This window comes from Numenius arquata, chromosome 2 (assembly GCF_964106895.1).
Source record: "Numenius arquata chromosome 2, bNumArq3.hap1.1, whole genome shotgun sequence".
Lineage (NCBI taxonomy): Eukaryota > Metazoa > Chordata > Aves > Charadriiformes > Scolopacidae > Numenius > Numenius arquata.
Window position 1 is genome coordinate 55,937,953 of NC_133577.1, and position 21,252 is coordinate 55,959,204.

General features: G+C 34.9%; 1 protein-coding gene across 3 annotated transcripts in view; it reads left to right on the forward strand.

Annotated features, from left to right (window-relative positions):
• EML6 (EMAP like 6) overlaps window positions 1-21,252 on the forward strand; it is a 125,147-nt gene that overhangs the window by 50,517 nt on the left and 53,378 nt on the right. For all 3 annotated transcript variants that reach the window (XM_074163841.1, XM_074163849.1, XM_074163859.1), the window contains exons 5-12: window positions 312-497; window positions 2,370-2,505; window positions 6,435-6,636; window positions 12,697-12,834; window positions 15,445-15,701; window positions 16,070-16,282; window positions 17,217-17,384; window positions 18,273-18,379. In XM_074163841.1, the coding sequence (XP_074019942.1) occupies window positions 312-497; window positions 2,370-2,505; window positions 6,435-6,636; window positions 12,697-12,834; window positions 15,445-15,701; window positions 16,070-16,282; window positions 17,217-17,384; window positions 18,273-18,379 (1,407 nt within the window). The remainder of the gene's footprint in view (window positions 1-311; window positions 498-2,369; window positions 2,506-6,434; window positions 6,637-12,696; window positions 12,835-15,444; window positions 15,702-16,069; window positions 16,283-17,216; window positions 17,385-18,272; window positions 18,380-21,252) is intronic.

Here is a 21,252-nt window from a genome sequence, read left to right on the forward strand (position 1 = left end):
AAATATGATAAAAGATAGTGAGATAACGAGAAAGGGTAATGTAGCAATAGGGAATCAGAATTGTGCTTCACTTTCTCAAACAGTTTGATCATTTTGTTTTGTTCTTAGACTTAACTGCATTTGTGTGGGGGTTTCCTTGGTAAGTGGGCAGGTTTTGGAGTAATGGGCATTCTGATAGGACAAACAGGAGTCATTTAAGTGTCGTCTAGACACTGTTTTGTAAGGATGTACATCTGTGAGATGTGCACACTAATATGAAAAACCAGAAATTCTGCAGAAATTTTTCCTAATATGCCATTTACATTCCACAGTTTTGGACATTGTGTGGAAATGCACTGACAGCAAAGAGAGGAATATTTGGTAAAACAGGAGATCTCCAAACTATCCTTTGTTTAGCATGTGCAAAAGAAGATATCACGTATTCTGGTGCTTTAAATGGAGACATCTATGTTTGGAAAGGGCTAAACTTAGTCCGCACAATTCAAGGAGCACATAGTGTAAGTTGTGTTTTTAATGTCAATTTCTGAAATGAATTGTTCATTGAATTGAAAAACTTCTTGAAGGCCTAGGTACAAAGATTTTCTTCTGTTTCAGGTCAGAAGAATGTCTAAGACTGTTCATCAGTTAAGAACATATACTTCGTTTATTTGTCAGCAGATGCTAGCTGCTGAACTGATATTGACAGAACATTGGTTTAATCACGAATAAATCTAAAACGAAGTTTCTAAATCTAAAGTTTCACAGATTGAGTAGCTTCAGTTAACTTAAAAAGTTCAGTTTTCTTAAAAATAGTTGGTAACCAAATGATCTTATTTTAAATAGAATTTTACCACTAAAAGTGCCAACATTGAAGACTGACTCTTCATAAAAGCTTCAATGTGGAGTAAAGCTGTTTGATCTGTGAATTGCACTCTGACCATATTCCAAAGATAGTTTACTCCAATTGGCTTCATAACACACACTCCCCCCCCACTGTACTTTGGAGTTCTAATTACAGAGAGAAAGGCAATGTATAGGATCATGTTAGGTTTCTAACCAGTCTAATATAAATTTATGTCTCTGTTGTTGCTGCAGTAAAGGTACTGTAGGATTTTCATGTCTTTTTTCAAATGTATTTGAGAACTACTCCTGTTTTGAATGTGATTGTGGCTAATGGCATTCTAGCATGGGTTTTTTGAACAAAAGAAAATGAGTATTTTTCTTAGAAGACTGATATGAAATCTAACAGTTGTCACTATAGTTTTCTTGCAGCAGCTTTCTAGAAAGAACTCTGCAAACCTAACAGTTTTTTTCTGTTAGTTATGTTGGCAGCACATCAAGATTCATAGTAGCTTTTCAAATTAGTTCTAAGTGTTCAAGAGAGTAATCATATTTACACAAGTAATCCCTAATTTATGAAACAGTCGGACTGAAGTCAGTGGGACATCTTACCTGCAGAACTACTGCGTAATTAGCAGGTTGTGGTTATATGAAGCTGCAATAATATTGAAATATCTTAGGCAAAACAATAAAACCCTGTACTGTCTTTGCAGATTTTTTTTACAGAATTTTATTTAGATTTATTAGAATGATCAAATACAATCTCTTTTTATATAATGTCTTCTGTTTCATCCTTATAAATTATGGGGTTTGCCAAGACTCATATGCGTTCTCTTGCCCAATTTCTAGTCTCTATATAATTAATTATTAGAAATATTAACTTATTAAGACATTGAACAAGGCCACTTTTAAAACAGAGATCTTCTGTTCATTGTGTTAATTTCCATGCAGTTCAACCTGTCTCTTAACAGAGAGGTTTTTCTAATAAAATTCTAAATCAGCAGGCATTACATTATAGTGCAGCACAGTCATCAATAATGAGGCGTTTTCAAAAATGAAGAAGAAATTCAAACTGTAATACAAATTTGTCTGTCAACAAAGAGAATGAATTGACACTCTTTCAGTTCCTGTCAGATTCCAAACGATGTCTGAACTGAATTCATGAAAGAATGTCTCAATCATCTCCGCACCTGTAAGAATATTTGTATTGCTTGTTTGCTTGTTTTTGTTTATTCTGGGTAACTGTTTATTTTAAGTGTTCCATTATTTATTTAATAATCCTTATAGTAATATTAACTAAACCAAATTTAAAGTTCTGCAAATAGGCTCTATCACTGCTATTTGTACAAAAATATCTACATAAAATACTAAAGTGGGAGCACTTGAAATAAAAATATCCCCCTGTGCTTGCTGGTTTGCTTTCTGGATCGACAATGTTTTACTGCCTAGCAGTTTTCAGCCGTTACTAAGAGTCTGTTCAAAAACATTTCCTTTGTGTGTTTAAATTGATTGTGAAGAACTTTAAAACTTGTTATACTGTTGGTTAACAGGCTGGAATTTTTAGTATGTATGCTTGTGAGGAAGGTTTTGCCACCGGAGGGAGAGATGGTTGCATTCGGTTATGGGACACTGATTTCAAACCAATTACTAAAATTGATCTCAGGGAGACTGAACAAGGATACAAAGGTAATGAGCTATTAATTTAATTTTTTTTCACACACCTCGATAATGGATTATGACACAATTTAATTTGAAGCATAAATGTCTCTGTGTACTGCTGGGTTTTTTCTTAATGACTGTTTACTTTTGAGAACTGTATTCCCTTTTTTCTCTGACGATGTAAATCTCTGAAGCGATTTCCGTGTTTCATAGTATAAACAGAGGGATGCTTGTAGTTGCTGCTCCCCACCATGCAAATAGAAGAAAATAAGTAAAAGGTAATTAAAAACAAGATAAGCGAGTTAAGTTAGCCAATCTTTAACTTAAATAATTGCAACTCATTTAATTAATTGAGATTTCTGGAACCTGATATTCAAAGATGCTGAGCACCCGAGCACTCCACTAGGTTAATTTGGAATGTTAGCACTTGGCATATTTAATAGAGAGAATGCTATCAAATTCCTGACCATCATATCTGTAGAATCTAGCCGTGCTTCCTATGAGCTTAGTCATCACTTTTTTTTTTATGATTAGACTCTCAGAGCACTTATAATCTCTATAGATCATAATGCACACTATATCAAGATCTTAGTCTTCTGAGAATTCTACGCATCCATTTCGATTGAGAGTAATGTGCAATCATAATCTGTTTGCTGGTTTGAAGCAGACTTTATACGCTTTTGGCAGCCAACTTTGTAATGGTTAGCGTTAATTTTCCCTGCTTCTTAGCTTATGTTTGTAGACCTAGTTTTCATACTAAAATTACCACTGGAATAGTCAAGAGGTGACTAAGAAGGATAAAATATTCTTTCTCAATTATGGATATTTTGGCCTATGTTCTAGTAACAAGCTTGTTCTGTTTATTTTTCAACTTAAACCAGATCAACTGATCGTTCTAATACTTGTAAAATGCATAGATTTGCTATATCTAGGCTCATCCAACAAGCAAACTGCCAGCAGGCTTAGATGAACACTGCTCCACCAGTGTTCCTTACTATAATGTAAGCTCATGGAATTTAGCCCTCAAAAAAGTTGTCAAATATACGCAACCAGTAGTCCCTTTGCTCTGTAGTTCTGGCTTTATGTAGTTTTTTGCAGCCAGAATCATAATGTTTAAAATTCATCTCTAGAAAACAATAACCTTATGATAATTTACAGCAGTTCTGATCAATTTAGAAAGACTTTCTAAAAATTGTGGAGGAATAAGCCTGTATATGTGGGTTAGATCATTCTGGCTAATACCAGTCTTGCAGGCAGCCCATTCCTGATAAAATTCAGAATAACATATATGTTGGGCAACACAGAGAAAGCAGTACTTACACACAAAGCATGCATCTTCAAACTTCTTGGTTCTTTGTAAAGTGATTCTGGGAGGGAGCTTTATCCCACATATTTGTGAGACCAGAGCAGAAGCAATTTTTTTGCTCTTACTGCTGCCTGGGATGTGTCCACACTCAATGCAAAACAGACTTTATCTGACTTCAGTTACTTTTAATTGACTGTAGTTATCTTCTGTGGAAAAATACCACTTTAAAAATTATATAACATATAATTGTAACATTCCAGAGCTGTAATATTCATAAAGGCATCTTCTTCTAGCAAATTTTCTGTGGAAAGCACCTAGCTATCCTTCTACAGGTTGCTTAAGAAGAGATTTTGATCATGATGGAAGTTAAACCAAGGAAGGGTTTATTGAAGGTGAATTCTCATTAGACATGCTATGGAGTGATTCTAACTTGATGCCATTATTTCTACCATCTCTTAAATGCTGCAGGATACAGAATATATAGGTGAGAGCAGCAGGAGTAGAACCAAGCACTGTAATGGCAGAGATATGGCTGAGAGAGAGTTAATAGAGATTTTTGCTATCTTCTTACTTGGCAAAAGTAATAAAAAAATTCATTTGCAGAAAGTTAATTGAGTTGCCATTTCGACTTGTATGTAAATTATAACAAATTTTTAAAAATTGATAAATTAATCGATTTCTAAAAACTAAAACTAGAACACTGTCCAAATCTTGTCTTCAGAGCATTTAAATCCTTCAGGCTTTTGTTTGTTTGTCAAAATAAAGACATTGCCTGCTTTAATGGCAAGAAATTCACTTAAGCAAGTCTGCAAAATTTTATCAAAGCTTAGAGAAAGATGGTATGCCCATGAGCATAATCACTGAGACTAACTAAAAAGACATCATGACGGATCTGTGAAAAGTGTGGTGCAACTGCTGGTCTCACTACAACTATGAAAAATTAGGACCTTGGAGATGACTGGAGGTCATAAAATCCAAGCATGCATTTATACCCTGTCATATAATTTTTGAAAATGTTTATCTTTTTCCTGCTTCAGGGTTTCTTCTCTCGCTATTCCTTCAGTGTGATACAACTCTTGCCTACAGTGTTCCTGCTATGTCTTTTTTTCTGCCATTTCTGTCTCGTATGTCATCTACTGATGATCACTCCCATTAAGTGTTGCTACTACCAGACACTGGAATTTTTGTTTCATTTTCAGTTATGTCAATGGCACTAATTAGTTTAGGCACATATGTAGCTTCAAGCAGTGGTGGTAGCCTTAACTGCTTACCTGTGACCTTCTGTCCCTCCATTCCAATTACTTTTTCCAAAGCAGTTTGCAAAGGGATCAGCTTTCAAACTTAAAATGTCTTTCTAGGGTGCCAGGATGACATCCCCTGACCTCCTGTATATACCTATTCATCAGTCATCCTGTACTGAAGAGTACTAAACACTTTTAAAATGAGATGCATCACCAGTAATCTGATCATAGGCTTGGCTTTTATCTTTAGATATACATGTGTATTACTAAACTCTGATAATGGCTTATCTTTATGTGCAGTACATCATAGAAAACATTACCTATCCCACATCCAAAGATGTACTTTGTATACAAAAACTTAACAATACCCATTTTCCACTTAACGTCTAAACTTCATTCCTTGTATGGCATTTGGTGTTTATCAAGAAGATGTAAGTCAAAGCTTCACTAGAAATTTAGCTAAGTTACAAAATTACATTGTCAAAATTAAAAGGTACTGGAAATGGACAAAACAATAAAGATTAATTTGGTCTTTTCAAGAGATGACACAAAATGCCTACAATATATTTTATGTGACCAGCAGTTAATTGCATTGTGTGTTCAGTTCCAAAAGATGTTAAAATGATGATGTAGTTGACCTTGACTACATGACAAATAGATTTTTCATTAATTTGCATCTGACAACATCTAGACCCATTATCCAAACTTTGATTTTTGTATACTGGAAGAGAAAATACAAATGCTGCAGGCAGTCAACCAGACAACGCTATCAAATTGCTCAGCTGCAAAGTTAGGATAGATTTGTAGAACAAGATCAAGTTCTATAAAACTTATGCATAGCAAGATTCTGTTGGTTTTTGGGTTGGGGGTTGGGGTTTTTTTTGGCTTTTTGAGGAGTTTTTTGGTAATAATCAATTGGGACAAAAATAGAGAAGTGTCATAGCTTAGGCACAAACCACTTAAATTCACCATTAAAATTTCATTCAATGTTTTATTTAAATGTGCAAAAAAGTGAAGTACTAAAAAAAGGAATAAAACCAGCTTCAGTGACAGGAACCTTGCTTAATCTAAAATTTAGATCTTCAAATCATGTGAAATTGAATTGTTGTTTTTTTAAGTAAATTCCCAAGGTGTATGCAAAGCATAAGAGCTTGATCTCTTGAGAAACTGGCAGCAAAAATGTTAGATATTCGGCATGTTCCCAGGACTGAGCCTTCTCTTTTTCTGTCAAATGGAGATAATTTATATGAATTATTTTGAGATTTAATCAGCTGTGATGTATTATGACTTCAGTGTCAAAGCATAACAGTTGTTATAAATTAACTCTTGAAGTCTTAATGATCTTCATTGTACTATCACTTTGTCTTATCATTGCTTATCATTATATTAATTATTCTGTCCCCTGTCAGGTTTGTCCATCCGAAGTGTCTGTTGGAAAGCGGACAGAATTTTAGCAGGGACACAGGACAGTGAAATATTTGAGGTGCTAGTAAGAGAGAGAGATAAACCCATGCTGATTATGCAGGGTCATTGTGAAGGGGAACTCTGGGCCCTGGCGGTCCATCCAAAGAAGCCTTTAGCAGTCACAGGCAGTGATGATCGATCTGTACGGTAAGGCTAGATCTTATTTATTTTTTAATCTATTCATTCATGTGCACATAATTTTTAACCAATGCCAATTTGACATATTTGTAATTTATTTTCTGGCCTTATATTAAGACTCTGTTAAGATATTTTTTTTCCCCATGTTTTTCTCAGCAGCTTGCTTTTTCTCTTCAGCCCTCGTATTTGGGCTGCATGCATCAGTAATCAGAATTTGTGTTCAAAATGTGCTGAATTTATATACTCTGATTTAAGTACTAACTCATTACTTTCCTGAACAGCAGGTGTAGGTATCTAAATGGAGAATAATAATCTGTTAATAATATACAACAAGCCTAAAACCTACATACCTTTGGCCAATGCTTTACGCAGCAGATGTCTGACTCAGCCATGAGCGTTAAGAAAATCTGATCTAAAACCAATTCAATTAAAATGCCAGAAAATGAGATTAATGAAAATGCAGTGGTTTACCCCAATGAAAAAGCTCCTTCAGGTGTTTAGTTGTAGCGCTGGCACCTCAAGCCTTTGCAGCAGAGGTTTGAAGTTTTGTACGTATATTTATGGAAGTTGTCACAAAGTCAAGGATGTTTCTTTTCCTGTCCCTGTTAAAAGTTGACAAATTAATAAACCTCTGAAAAAACCTAAGCTTTTTAAATATGCTTAATAAGACTTTAAAGTTTGGAGGTTAAGCTAAGATTCTCACAGTGGATATACTCCCATACCCACACAGCTGTTATGTCTTATCTCAATTGGGCATGGATACCGCCCATTGTGACTAATTTTTTCCTGTGATTAAAGAGATTGAGATTTTCCTGATTGCCAAAGCTACCTATAAGAACTGGAGAGATTTTTGGGAGACCAAGGTTTATTATGGCAGTCTCAAATTGGGGTTCTGCCCTTGCCCTGAAGTCCTGCCCCTTGCTGAACAGTACATACGATGGTGTTCATGACAGCTTGGTTTCCCAAGCTCTGATTCCACTAATGTCCTCCTTAGCGGTTTTTCCTGACCCTACTATCCTAATTTCTAACCCATCCATCAGCTTTTTCTCCAACCCTATGCCAGGTGGATGATGACTGCTTTTCATCTTATATGGATAATTTGATTGCATATTTTCAAATGAACCCCAGACAGTTACCAAACAGTTTTTCAGTTTTTATGGACTACTAGTCAACTTATTTCAGAAACATACAATGGAGATTCTACCATTTGGCCATATTTCAATGGGGAAAATCAATCTCCTACCATACATACAGCTTCTAATTTATTTTGCTTCAGATTCCACATTATGATTCACCTCTGCCTTGAAGCTTGCTGGTCAGTTGGAATTTCTTTTTCCCTTTCCTTTCTATCTTTTTACTTGTACTGGTTTCCTATTCCTGCCACCCCTCATCTCTTTCTAACTGTTATTAAAACCCAAACTGTGAAACTAACAAAGCTACCAGTTGTTCACTACACCCCTGTTATCTCCCTGTTTCCTACACATTAGTATTATTACTAATAGTATTATTTCTTTCAGTTTATAAAATGCATGAATAATCTCTTCTGCTTGGGTTTGTGTACATAGTTTTATAGACAGGCACAAGTTGACACTGCCTGCATTCTGGTAGGATGCAAGCCAGTTCTGAAAAAAGAGCTGCACAGGTGGGATTAGCAATGTATTGCTCTCAAGCTAATAAGCCATGCTAAGGTTTTGGATTTATTATCTTGGATTCATCTCTTGGTTAACATGGTAATTCAGCTCTGACATGGAGCCATTCTATAAAATGTGCTTTTGCTAACATTACAGGTATTTTACTGCACTACATCACACATCCATTTAGATGTTTGGGCACTAGAGAATGTAGATTTGAATTCTAGTTCAGACTGGGCTTTTTTTACATACCAATGCTTCATGTGAGGAATTCCAGCGAAATATGTACATATTTTCATTTAGATAAAAAAGTACACAAAAGGATTTTCTTACAGTTTTTGCATTGACAGGAACGTTTCTATATTGTTGTTCATTGTGTAATTTTTCTTAGTATTTGGTTATCACGTATTTTGAAAAGAGTGGCTGTATAGTATAAATCTAAATTGTTTTTCAAATAAAAGTATTTAGTGGGCCAGATTATATTCTTACATTTGAGTGACATGTCTAAATGAAAAGGACCTCTGTAGTGCTAAGGGGAATTGCTATAGATTTTCCCTAGCACAGCTGAGAGAAGGCTCCAGCCTAATACAGGTTTCCTACATTTTAAACTTTACAAGAGTATGAACTAGGAAAGCTGCCTACTTCCTGTCTCTTACAACAGGAACAGGAAAAAAACATCATTCTCATCAGAATGCTAAAAGGCATACAAAATTATTTATTACAGTTGTTCAATGGACCTCACATGACTTTTTGTAATGTCGTGTTAAAGATTCTAGCTGCTGGACCACAGGTAGCTGCTGTTCTGGTAGAACATCTTCACTACGCTGTCTGTCTTCTTCAATGATCTCTTTCTGTACTCCTGCATTTATAAGAAGATTGATTAGAACCTGGTTTTATATGAATCCATTTGAGTATTTATATCTCTGATTTATTTTTGTGTAGAGCATCGTTCTGCCAATGCAATGAAACAAAGCAGCAGTAAAGCTTCTGTCATCAGCCATGGCTTTTTCTGCAAATGCTAGTTAGATTCTTGGGAGGCTGTAATCAGTATGTGCTCCAAAAAATAAACTCACCTGTCAGGTATATGACAGAAAAGACTGGAATATTGAATAATAATATGAAGTTTCATGAACCTGTTTAGGTTTTTTAAACTCAGTCATTTAAACAAATACATAGGAAAGTTGCCAAAGAATGATAAAAAATATGTCTTTGCCTTATTTGAAAATATATACACCATTTATACAGAAATAGTTTAGTTATCTGGCTTTTCAAAAAAGAACATGTCATGTCAGAAGTATTTTGCCACAAGAGATACTTTTTCTATTTTCATAAGGAAAGCCAGACTTCTGTTTTGTCAGTTGTGTATACAAATGCCTCTATGTGTGCAAAATGTTCTTGGTTTTATTTTCTGTTATATAATTAAAAAGCCTATACTTGGAATTACTAACCAATTAATTAAAAAATCATTTTTTTTAAAGGAAATTGAGTTATTCTGCTTGCAAGGCCATGTATTGCAATTACACTTCTAATATATTAGTCAAAGTGATCTATGTGAAAGCAACATTTTAGAGGCAAATTTTTTCCTGATGTTTCCTTTGAAATCTTTCCAGATCCTTTCTGGTTCATTCTTTATTGTATTGGGCTCATAGCTTCTCCCTAGCAAGGCTGCTAAGAATCTTGTGTCTTATCTACTTCTGTCTTGTCTTTGAAAACAATTTTAGCATGCCACGTGCAATTTTTTCACCAGGAAGTGGTATTTGTAATTTTTTCAGAGAGAAACCTTTTCAAGTTCTTTCTCATCCTTGAATTCTCTCAGCCTAAGAGGAAACCAGTGTCATTCAGGTTTGTTGATTCTGGACTGATCCTAATAACATTAACCTAAAAAAGGCCCAAAGGGTTTCTTAGTCAATGTAGACAGTCATGTTCTATGATCCTTTTGCTAAATTTATCAAACTCTATCTTTATTTTTTCCTACCATTACTATACTTCAGGGCTGTATCTAAATGTTACTGCTGGGGTGGCCAGAAACTTCCTTCTTTTCAGGCTATACTCAACGTTCTGTTTAGGCTATTTTTAATTGTGCCAGCATGGTCCTTCAACATGACTTTTTCTCCTTCTTTGATGCTTATCCTATTGTTGTATTTTTGGAAGCAATATTATCCCTTCCCAGCCTTTGTTTCACTAAGGTATGAGTTAAACTCTTTTGGTCTTCTTTAATGTGATACAGTCTTCATTCTCTTAATCGTTCTAATAATCCTTCACTGCATATCACACAGAATCACAGAATCTTAGTGGTTGGAAGGGACCTTTGAGATCATCGAGTCCAACCACATTAAAAAAAAAAAAACAAAAAAAACAAAACCACACAAACAAACAAAAAAACACAACACAAAACCAAACAAACAACAACACCCCCCCCCCCCCCCCAAAAAAAAAAAAAAGCAGCATCCATCAACTAAACCCCACACACAACACCCCACCACAAACCAACAATCCCGGGCACTAGAGCATGCCCTGAAGAGCCACGTCTACACGTTTCTTAAATACCTCCAGGGATGGTGACTCCACCACCTCCCTGGGCAGGCTGTTCCAGTGCTTGACCACTCTCTCAGTAAAGTAATTCTTCCTAATATCTAATCTAAACCTCCCCTGCTGCAACTTCAGACCATTTCCATTCTTCATTCCTCTGAATTTTCCTCTTGTTCCTGTTTTTATTCTGATTTCTCGAGATAACTTGTAAAGAACATGCCAGATGAGGTCACTACGTGTTGTGTGCTATTGTTTCTGTGTACCTTTTGAAATAGCACCCAGGGTATATGTTAGGATCAAATTTCTTTTTTTCTGTCTGCAGCTCATTCATGGATCATAGTCATTCTATAATTGAAAGGTCTTGCTCTTTTTGCTGGTTCCACTCATGTTTCAAGTTTACAGCACAGTGCTAGGCACAAGGCTCTGAAAGTGTGGGCTTTGGTTAAATTTCATTCCATGTCTATTTGTTTCATCATCAAGAAACCTTTGTTTCTTCCAATATGATAAATACATCTCTGGGTTCACAGTGCCTCCCAGCTTACTGTCCATAGCGAGTCTCATTAGCATTCTCATATTTTGTGCCAGTGTCTTTAGTGAAAATGGTGTTACTATTCCAAATCTTGTACTTAGAAATCTCAGTAGTATCTTCCACCCAGCCTAATTGTTTCTTTCTGTAAAGCTTGCTATAAAACTTCATACAGTATCACATTACAGTTCTTGTACACATTGTCATTTTCTTGAGTTTAGCCAATAATTACATATGCTAATATTCAAATATTTTACTGAATATTTTATAAATCTTTTACAAATGCATTCGGTTTACAACACTGGCCTCAAAATAAAGCTAGGAATTGCTGACTTAACTTTTCTACCCCAAGAGGTCTTTTTTGCATTTTCTTCCATACTTTTAATTCTTCTTTTTTTTTAAATTTTTTTTCTAAATCTTGCAAACTACTAAGATCTGAATAACCAGCTTGTAGTGATCTGGGAAACTCCAGAATCTCGGATTCCGATGATTCCTCAGAATCATTGCAAACCCCTCCCAGACCAATCGGACCGGGACCTTACACCTTCCTAAAAATTTAGGTACATTATTTGCTTTTCTCTATCTTGTGGCATAATTTATTACTTGATTCTTTTTATTTTAAAACATGTAAATGAGCAAATCAGTATGCAATTTTGTCTACTAGTTTATTCAGGGTTATGACAAAATTTTCCCCATGGTTGGAATGTTTATGCTCTCTGAGTATTGCTTTCACTTTCAGTGAAAATTTCACCGGAACTTTCTGATCTGCATTGACCCTTTCTGTCTGCAGAAACTGCATTTTTATTATTAGTATTCATCTAGGGGAATTCTATTACATCAGATAAGCAAAGTCCAGAGGTAACGCCAAATGATTATGTAATTTAGCTTGACCCTGTTTTTTCTTCTGCTATCATAGATATGTGTTCAGGTCTGAGGTGCCATCCCTGCTAGAACTGGGAACAGTAAAGACTCCTTTATTTTGAAAGAAATTTGAACCTGGAACTTCACTTGAAGATGTCTGAAAGCTTCATTTGATATTATTTGCCAAGACATCCAGTGCCACTGTTGGAAAATTCTGTGTCCATGTAATGATTCAGTCAGTCATTGTACACACCCTTTCTCTTCTAGATTGATAAGCAGTTTTGGGTTTTCACAACTAAATTTCTGTAAGTCTGTAAGCTCAACTCAGTGAAATTATCTTAATTCCATGGTTGGAAAGGAACTCAATACATATATTATACATATATTAATATATAATATCAATATAAGGGGTGCATGCAAATGAGCCTTTACCAACTGAGTTAGACTTTTTGGTTTTAATCTTGATGATATTGAAATATTGTTAAGAAAAATCTCCTACTGTTTCAATTTCCTTTGGTGCAGATTATGGAGTCTTGCTGACCATGCCTTGATAGCTCGTTGCAATATGGAAGAAGCAGTGCGGAGTGTGTCTTTCACTCCTGATGGATCACAGTTAGCACTTGGAATGAAGGATGGCTCCTTCATTGTTCTTCGAGTACGGTGAGAAAATCTTACATTAGTTTCTCAGGTTATTAACTTTTTTTCCCCTGAGTAGCTCAAGACCATATTATAAAGTCTTTTATTCCTGTAAAAAGAAAAAATCATTGGGTATTTTATCGGAAACAGAGTAAAAATTGAGCATATGCTTCCATAATATCACTTGGTGTTTTAAAAGGTGGTAGTTTGGCAATTATACTTTATTTAATTCAAAATATTAGCTCTTAGTAATAATGTTGATAAAATTTAACATTTTTAACTTTGACTTTTTTTCTTTATTTATTCTGAAATTGTACAGATATTTTGTGGAAAGAAATGTGCATAACAGTGATAATAACAGAGATAGTTTTGAAAGGGATCTCCCTGGTTCATTTTCTGCCATGTACAGGAATGGATACTATGCAAAATAATCAGTGATTGAAAGATATTGTTAAACATTTGCAAGATATATGTGAATTCTACTTTTCATATTAGATGGCAAGCCTTTTTTTCTATGAATGCATCGTATGCAGTAGGCATTTTCTGTGTGGAATACTATTATGGAAGACACACAAAAGCAGGTAAAACATAAACTTGGCCATAGAGTGAAATATCCAAATAAAATAGTGTGATTTCAAAACACATAAGCTATTTTAATTGATACTTGGAAGTGTTTACCACTACCTTAACACTACCTCATATATTTGGTAAGCATATATTTAAAATACTTTTAACTACTAGCTGATAGGAGGGAAAAACCTGTAATCAATGGAAGATCTGTGAAAACCCTTGTAATGTATTGCTTTAATGACTTTCACAAAACTTAAGTGATCTGTTCACATTGATTTAAAATCTGTTTCAAAGACTAGTATTTTTCTAAAGAAGTTAATCTTCTTTGTCTCATGTTAATCTTGTCTTTGCTAATTTGCCTGATACCTAATGTTATTCATGATTTAGCTGACGGAGACTGATCATGGTAAACCCATCATTTTTCCTGAAAGAGTGGCAACACCCTTGTGTAAGGCCCCAAATGCAATTGCTTCTCCATCTGTCTCTCTTCTGTGACAGACCTTCTGACAGGGTAACAAATATGCAGCCCCTGATCCAGAAAAACTGGATGATGTCATTGTGTTTTGTTGCCATTTTTTTGTATCATGTACTCAGCAACATGAATCTTTGTTCCTTTTCTTGGCCATGAAGGATCTGGAGCTATGAAGTAATCCAGAGAATTAGCTGCTGTTCTCAGAAGCCATATTTAACACTGTGGAATAGTTATTGTACCAGTTTTCAGTAGTAAGGGAGAGTTAAGAATTTTATTTTTTGTTTCCAAAACACTTTTTGAAGGAAAAAATGGCTATGAATAAATAAAAACAAACAAACAAACAAAACCCAACAAAATTTCCACTTTACTGACATTTTAGAGTTTCACCATTTTAAGAGAAATTTCTAACAAAATTTGTTTAAGATCCTGATTGTCTGTAATATTAACCTTTCCATTCATATCAGCCTCTCCCAGAAATCTCTGTCTTCAGTTACAGATAATTATGCTTTCAGGACTCTGCTTTTACAGTTCTATGTATCAGCATTTTTAGAATATATTAACAAAAATTAATGTGTTTTAAATAAATTTGAGCCTTTTAGTAAGTTTGATGTTACTAGCAGTAATTAATTAAAGCAGAAATCAGGAAAAATAATTTAAAAGCTTAAAACGGAGAATAATGGAAGCATGACATCTGCAGAAGACTCTTCCTCACAAAATTTCCTCACAGCCCTAACACATAATCTGGTATGGATTGTCTTTGTAATACAAAATTAATGGCACTAAGAATTGCCTCACTGTTCAGTCAATTTGGGAAGATTTGTTTTTTAATTTAGTTTTAATTCTTTCATCATCTGCATTCATTAGTCCTGCAGTTTTTGGTTCCTTGATTGGATAGGAAAGGGATTTATATCAAATGTAATTTAGATAGAGAAGAATTCCATATTTTTTTGAAAACTGTATGGCTGTCTTGATTTTTTTTTTTTTTTTTTTGAAGGCATATGCAAGATATTGTCATTTCTGTTTTTCTACTGGTGGATGATGGTGGTGGTGGTTCTGGAACCCCCAGCACTGTAGCTAGCTGGTCATGGCATGTGAGATTAATCACATCTAACTTTACCAGTCTAATTGTTAGCCTCTAGTCTAAACTGTTTACCTGTCTGCCCAAAAGAGTCAATGTGGATAAATGGATCTCTCCCAAAGACCATTTCAACATGGTCTTGTGAGAGACAAGGTAATTGCTCTTTAGATAGAATTCATTTTCTGTGTGAAAAAAAAAAAAAAAAAATTAAATCTGTTCCAGTTTAGACTAGATAGCTAGTTTTTACAGTTTTTAAAAACTGTTTTACAGTTAAAATTAGGTAAATAGAAGGAAGAGTATTGTTTATATGTAAAGTTGTTTCTGCATTTTGCTTTAAAAGTCTGCTTATAACAAATGAAATCAATAGGAACTTCTCAAAAAAAGGATTTTTTAGTGAAATCCTTTTTTTGTTGTATGAGTTATGCAGTGCATCTGTCTTCATATTTGTCTTAAGTATCTGTGGATTGCATGTCCACAAGTTTACAGTTCACATTTTCACTATTGGTTCTTGCAGAGATATGACAGAGGTAGTTCATATTAAAGACCGAAAAGAAGTAATCCATGAAATGAAATTTTCACCAGATGGCTCTTACCTTGCTGTGGGTTCTAATGATGGCCCGGTGGATATCTATGCGGTTGCTCAGCGATACAAAAAAATAGGAGAATGCAACAAATCTACTAGTTTTATTACTCATATTGACTGGTCTGTGGATAGTAAATTCTTGCAAACCAACGATGGTGCAGGAGAGAGACTGTTCTACAAGATGCCATGTAAGTCTAGAAGTGGCTCGTGTTACGTACACGTAAACTTCGGTGTTGATTTGAAGAAATAACAAAAGTACAATATAAATAGTACATCTGCAAGCGGAGTTTCTTGACTGGAACTTACATAAATATCTTAAGTTTTTCCACGTCTATATGTTTGTAGCAAGTTTATGTGCAGCTGCATTAGAACTTGTAAGATATGTGATGTTGACAAATACCTCAAATGTGAGATTATAATTTAAAGTAAAATTGTGAATCTTTATACAGGTGAGAAGATTAATCTCAAGAAGAATACACAGATAAATGTAATGTAAAGAAATGGAGTTTATTGAAAACCAAATGACTAAACAGATTATTCACTTGCATATTTTCAGCTGGGAAGCATCTAACTAGCAAAGATGAGATCAAAGGAATTCACTGGGCCTCATGGACCTCTGTGATAGGATCTGAAGTGAATGGAATTTGGCCAAAATATACAAACATTACTGATGTCAACTCTGTGGATGGAAATTACAGCAGCTCAGTGCTAGTAACTGGAGATGATTTTGGACTGGTTAAATTATTTAGATTTCCATGCCTAAAGAAAGGTAAGACAGTATTTTGTATGTCTGAAGAATGCAATTTTACCTTAATACCATATCAGTATATTTTCTAATGGTGGGGTTTGATTCTTGTGTATAATTCAAATTAGTGTGTGCACAATTCATGTTAGTATTAATGGATATAAAGACGAGACTTTAACCCTGTATGTATTTAGCTATTTCCTTCCAATCTTTATATATCTGTTTTTAGAACTGTTGAGAATGTATAGTTTATAATGTGCTTATTCTGTTATTGCATTTTCAAAAACTAATTCAGTAAGACTTTATATCACAACAAAATTGTATCAACACCAGATGTAATACAATAATTGATCTAAATTTATGCCAGTAACAATTTCAGAAACTTCACTAGGGTTTCACTGTCTGTTAGCATGTGTCAGTGTAGCTCTGTGTGAGCTATTTGCTTCGTATAGGCTTTTAACACAGATTGTTTCCTCAGTATTTGCACTGAGGAAGTACTATGTGCACTGTGCATAAAGCCAATAAAACTAAATAAAACATTTTGGCTGTCCATGATCTTCACTGTTTAATTTGGTATCATTTCAATATATTTTCTGATAGTGAATTTGAATTTACGTGTGTAGTACAATACAGAATACATGTGTATAATTCGCAATAGTAGTAATGGCCGTAAAGGTGAAAACTATGTGTATCTTATGTGTATCTGGTACTTCCTGCCAAGATTTAAGTGCTTTTCAGAAAACGGAAGTGCATGTATCATTCATATTATTTTATGCTTTTATTTTTATTTTATAATTACTATTAGTATCAGAATATCAAGAAGCATTTAAGTATTTTTTTTGTTTTCAGATTTCATAAGAGTGTTTAGACTGTCATTCCATTAAAATTCTAACTTTATTAGTTACAATGTTAATTTTTTTTCTTCTTATGTACTAACAGTTCTATTTTTGTTTCTTAGGAGGTAAATTTAGAAAATACGTTGGCCACTCAGCACATGTAACAAATGTCCGTTGGTCCCATGATTTTCAGTGGGTTTTAAGTACAGGAGGTGCTGATCACTCTGTTTTTCAGTGGCGATTTATTCCAGAAGGGATAACAAATGGCATCCTTGAAACATCTCCACAAGGTAAAAATGATATCTTCTTAATTATTTATTAAATAAAATCAACAGAGAATGCAGCACTGTTGGAAAAGCTTTTATTGAATTAACAGAAAATATTTTTATTATAATTCCCTGGAATTGCATGTACTTGGCACGTGGGATATTTTACTTTTCATAGGCAGCCATTTGTTTCAGACCAAGTACATTAAAAATTCTTCTGCTATGTTGTATGTTTAGGAATACACAAGTAGTATTTTTCAAAGTGTGTGAAAAAAGATATTTAGAGGGAGATTACTTGATCAAACTAAATTTTCAAAATCAGCCATCTAACCTGCATTCAGAAGCCTGACTACACATATTGAATTGTTTAATTTTCTTTTCAATGCAAATTCACATATATATATGATAACAGTACTTTAGAATTTTTTCCTTGTTATATCCATGATACTTACAATATTCTACAAAAGCCATATGAACTAAATAGTAGCAGCTGCTGAAAATTGGATTCCCTTCAGCAAAAGGGCAAAAACTCGCTCCCTGCCTGCACAATTTGATAAAATACAAATCAGCAAATCTTTTTAAACACAGAGATCACACTGAAAGTTTTTATTTACCATTTCTGTATGTTTTCACTCCAAAGCCTGTTAAGAAAACAGTATTCTCTCAGACGATGGAAATATACTAGTAACTACTCAGTTATTCTTCTCTCTGGCACCCTCCTGTCTTGGGCAGTGAAACAGGAGAAACGGAAACAAAACCTGACACATTCAGTCACCCCACATGATTTTTACAAACTGCTTAAGTTTCCATAGTGGCTGAATACTGCTTTGCATGTAGTCTAAACTATATAAAAACATCATTTACTATTTTCTTGTGATTAGATATATGTCGATTAATTTTTCTTCTGTGCAGAGGGTGGTGTTGATTCCTACAGTGAAGAATCAGATTCAGATTTATCTGATGTGCCAGAGTTAGATTCTGACATTGAGCAGGAAGCTCAAATCAACTATGATCGCCAGGTGAGTAAAAACGAACACACTGTGCCAATTACCTGACAATTTAGGACGAGAGGAAATGGCCTCAAGTTGCGCCCAGGGAGGTTCAGATTGGATATTAGGAAAAATTTTTACACTGAAAGGGTTATTAAGCCTTGGAATGGGCTGCCCAGGGAAGTGGTTGAAGCACCATCCCTGGAGGTATTCAAAAGACGGGTTGACATAGTGCTTAGAGACATGGTTAGTGATGGGGTTTTTTTTTATCAGAGTTAGGTTGATGATTGGACTAGATGATCTTAAAGGTCCCTTCCAACCTAGACAATTCTATGATTCTATTTATCATGACTATTCAGTAAAGATAAGCAAAAGAAGTTTGTAGCTAATTCATCAGACTGCTGTAGGAAGATTATTTTGGCAGTATTCAGCTGATTGCACAACCTATATACATAAAAACAGAGTTTACTTTAGCTGGAGATGAGAATTCAAAAGTTTGGAAAAAAAGCATTGGTATATATATATGTTAGAATAAAGAATCTATCTTAAAAAGCACAAATTTAAACATGAGAGCTTATTGTTATTCCCATTCTCATTACAGGTGTTAGAGAAGTCTTCAGTCTTATCAATTTAGAATCCCAATTTGTAGAATACAGCTCATGGAGTTTTTGTATCGCTTCTTTATATTCACAGCAGAATACTCTTAATGAGTGCAAAGCTTGTATAATACAGTTATCTGTGACCAGATTCTTTTTTATTGCCAAGAACAACAATGTTCAAGATTTAAAATTGCCCTAGTTTATGGGAACCAAGTAAAATTGGCACTTAATACACTTAATTTTTTTCCTATTGTCAGTAGAACTATGTTCTGAGATAAATTAAGATAGATTGCTTCCGTGCAAGAAGAAAACAAATCAAATAAGCATTCTTTACTGCATTGATTTTTTTCAAGAATGATAGTATGTATACCATTCCACTCTTGAACCTGTTTTTTCAGTGTTGATTTATGCTTTGTCACTATGGGCTTGCCTGGTGATCAGGACTCTTGCGTGAACTTGGTTACAGTCACCGAATCTGCTGTGCTCATGTCACTCAGGCCCTGTGGGACTGCACTCCCTCTCTGTGAGGGCACTGTCTTGTCTGACCTTATCATGCTCAGATCTCGGCTCCTCTTCTTTTACAAAGCAGTTTTACCTTGCTGCCCCCTGATGTGAGGTGTGATCCAACCTGTGTTATAACAATTTAGATTCACACTGCTATCGTAGAAAACATTATTGAAGTCACAAAGTTACATGAAGTTTAGAAAATACCATAATAAAACATAGTTTTGCCCTTTTTAGGTGCCTGGATTATAATTACATGTTTCTGCAGGACTTCTACTTCATTTAGTGTATCGGGTATTTAGTTCTTACCTAACAAGGAACTACTCAATCCTTTTTCATTCATCAGGCCGTTCCGTGGCTGCCTGTATTGTACGTTGCTCAAACTTGTCTCTGAAGACAGAATTCTTTTCCTTGTGGTTCTTTCCATTCCATTCAGGATACTGAGTGCTTTGGAAACACTGGTCTTTATGACAGTCTGTGATGTGGAGGGGTGCTATTATCCTTGTTTTGAAGGAAAGGAGACATTAACATCAAATTCTGCTAGCTGTCTTCTGACTTTCACTTCCTGATTTTCAGGAGCTGTTTTCACCATGCATAGAACATTACTTCTCACCTTGTCCTGGTACCTTATCAGTTGCAATGGTGAAAGGTCACAACTTTCTCAGACCAGAACTGGGATCTTGTATACTAAGCTTGAAAAACACACAATAAGCTTGATTCAAGCTGGTTTGAGTGATTTAATGGCTGACAGAGCTGTTTTCTAGAATGTGGAAGGATCAGCTCTAATGTTCCATGCTCTAGCCAAGGACCAGCCTTTGTCTTTTCACCTCACTTTCTAGAATATGCAATAAATTACATGGGTCCTTCTGACAACAGCTTATTTTACCTCTTCTTTACAGAGATCAATCATGTTTGCTAAATGAAACAAAGTTTTTGTCAATTTTTCTCCCTCCCCGGTCTTTTACTCCAATTGTCACTGGAGTGCTTGTCCCATCCTCCTCCTTTTCTCCTCCTGATTTTTTTCTCTGTATTCAAATCAGACAGCATCCTCCTCTATGCTGTCTATGCATCAAAAAGGATGTCTGGATTTAAAAGCTAAAAGTGAAAAAATAGTTGTAAGCAGTTAAACAGCAATATTTCAGGCAGGTTAATGCATGAAAAAGCTAGAGGCAACTTAAAATAGAACCTTATACAGGAAGCGTGAGACAACCCGAAGCATAAGCTGCACTTTACATTTTGTTAAAGGAAGTAATGTACCAAAAGCACGTGGAAACAAAGACATTAATCTCATTTTGAGAATTGGGTTTGTGTTTGTTTTGGTGTTTTAATGTTATGGATGAAGCGGTAGAGAGAGTTCTAGACTTTGAGCTGCTTTAGAAAATTATGGTCCTATATTCTGTTTATTTGGCAGTATTCACTGATGAGCAAGAGTAAATGGATGAGAACACTCAGGATAAAATACAGTACATATGAGTGACAGACAATATGTTAAGGCTCTGTTTGCCTACCATTTCAAAAGCTCAGCTTGTTATATGAGCACCTTTCTTGTAAAAATATTCCATCTTTGCAGTCATGTAAATTTATGTGGGAATGGCAGTTTCATTGTCCTTTTGCAAAATCCAAGAAAGGTAGGCACAGGAAACAAACAATAAAGCTGTATTTCAGCATTATAATGGATTTTGTTTGGTGCCATATCTTTAGAAGCTCCACAGAGTCTCAGCATTTCTGAAAGATTTAAATGTATTGTATTTTGTGCCTTTAGTATATTTACAGAGTTGTAATTCTACTTCAGGATTCTGG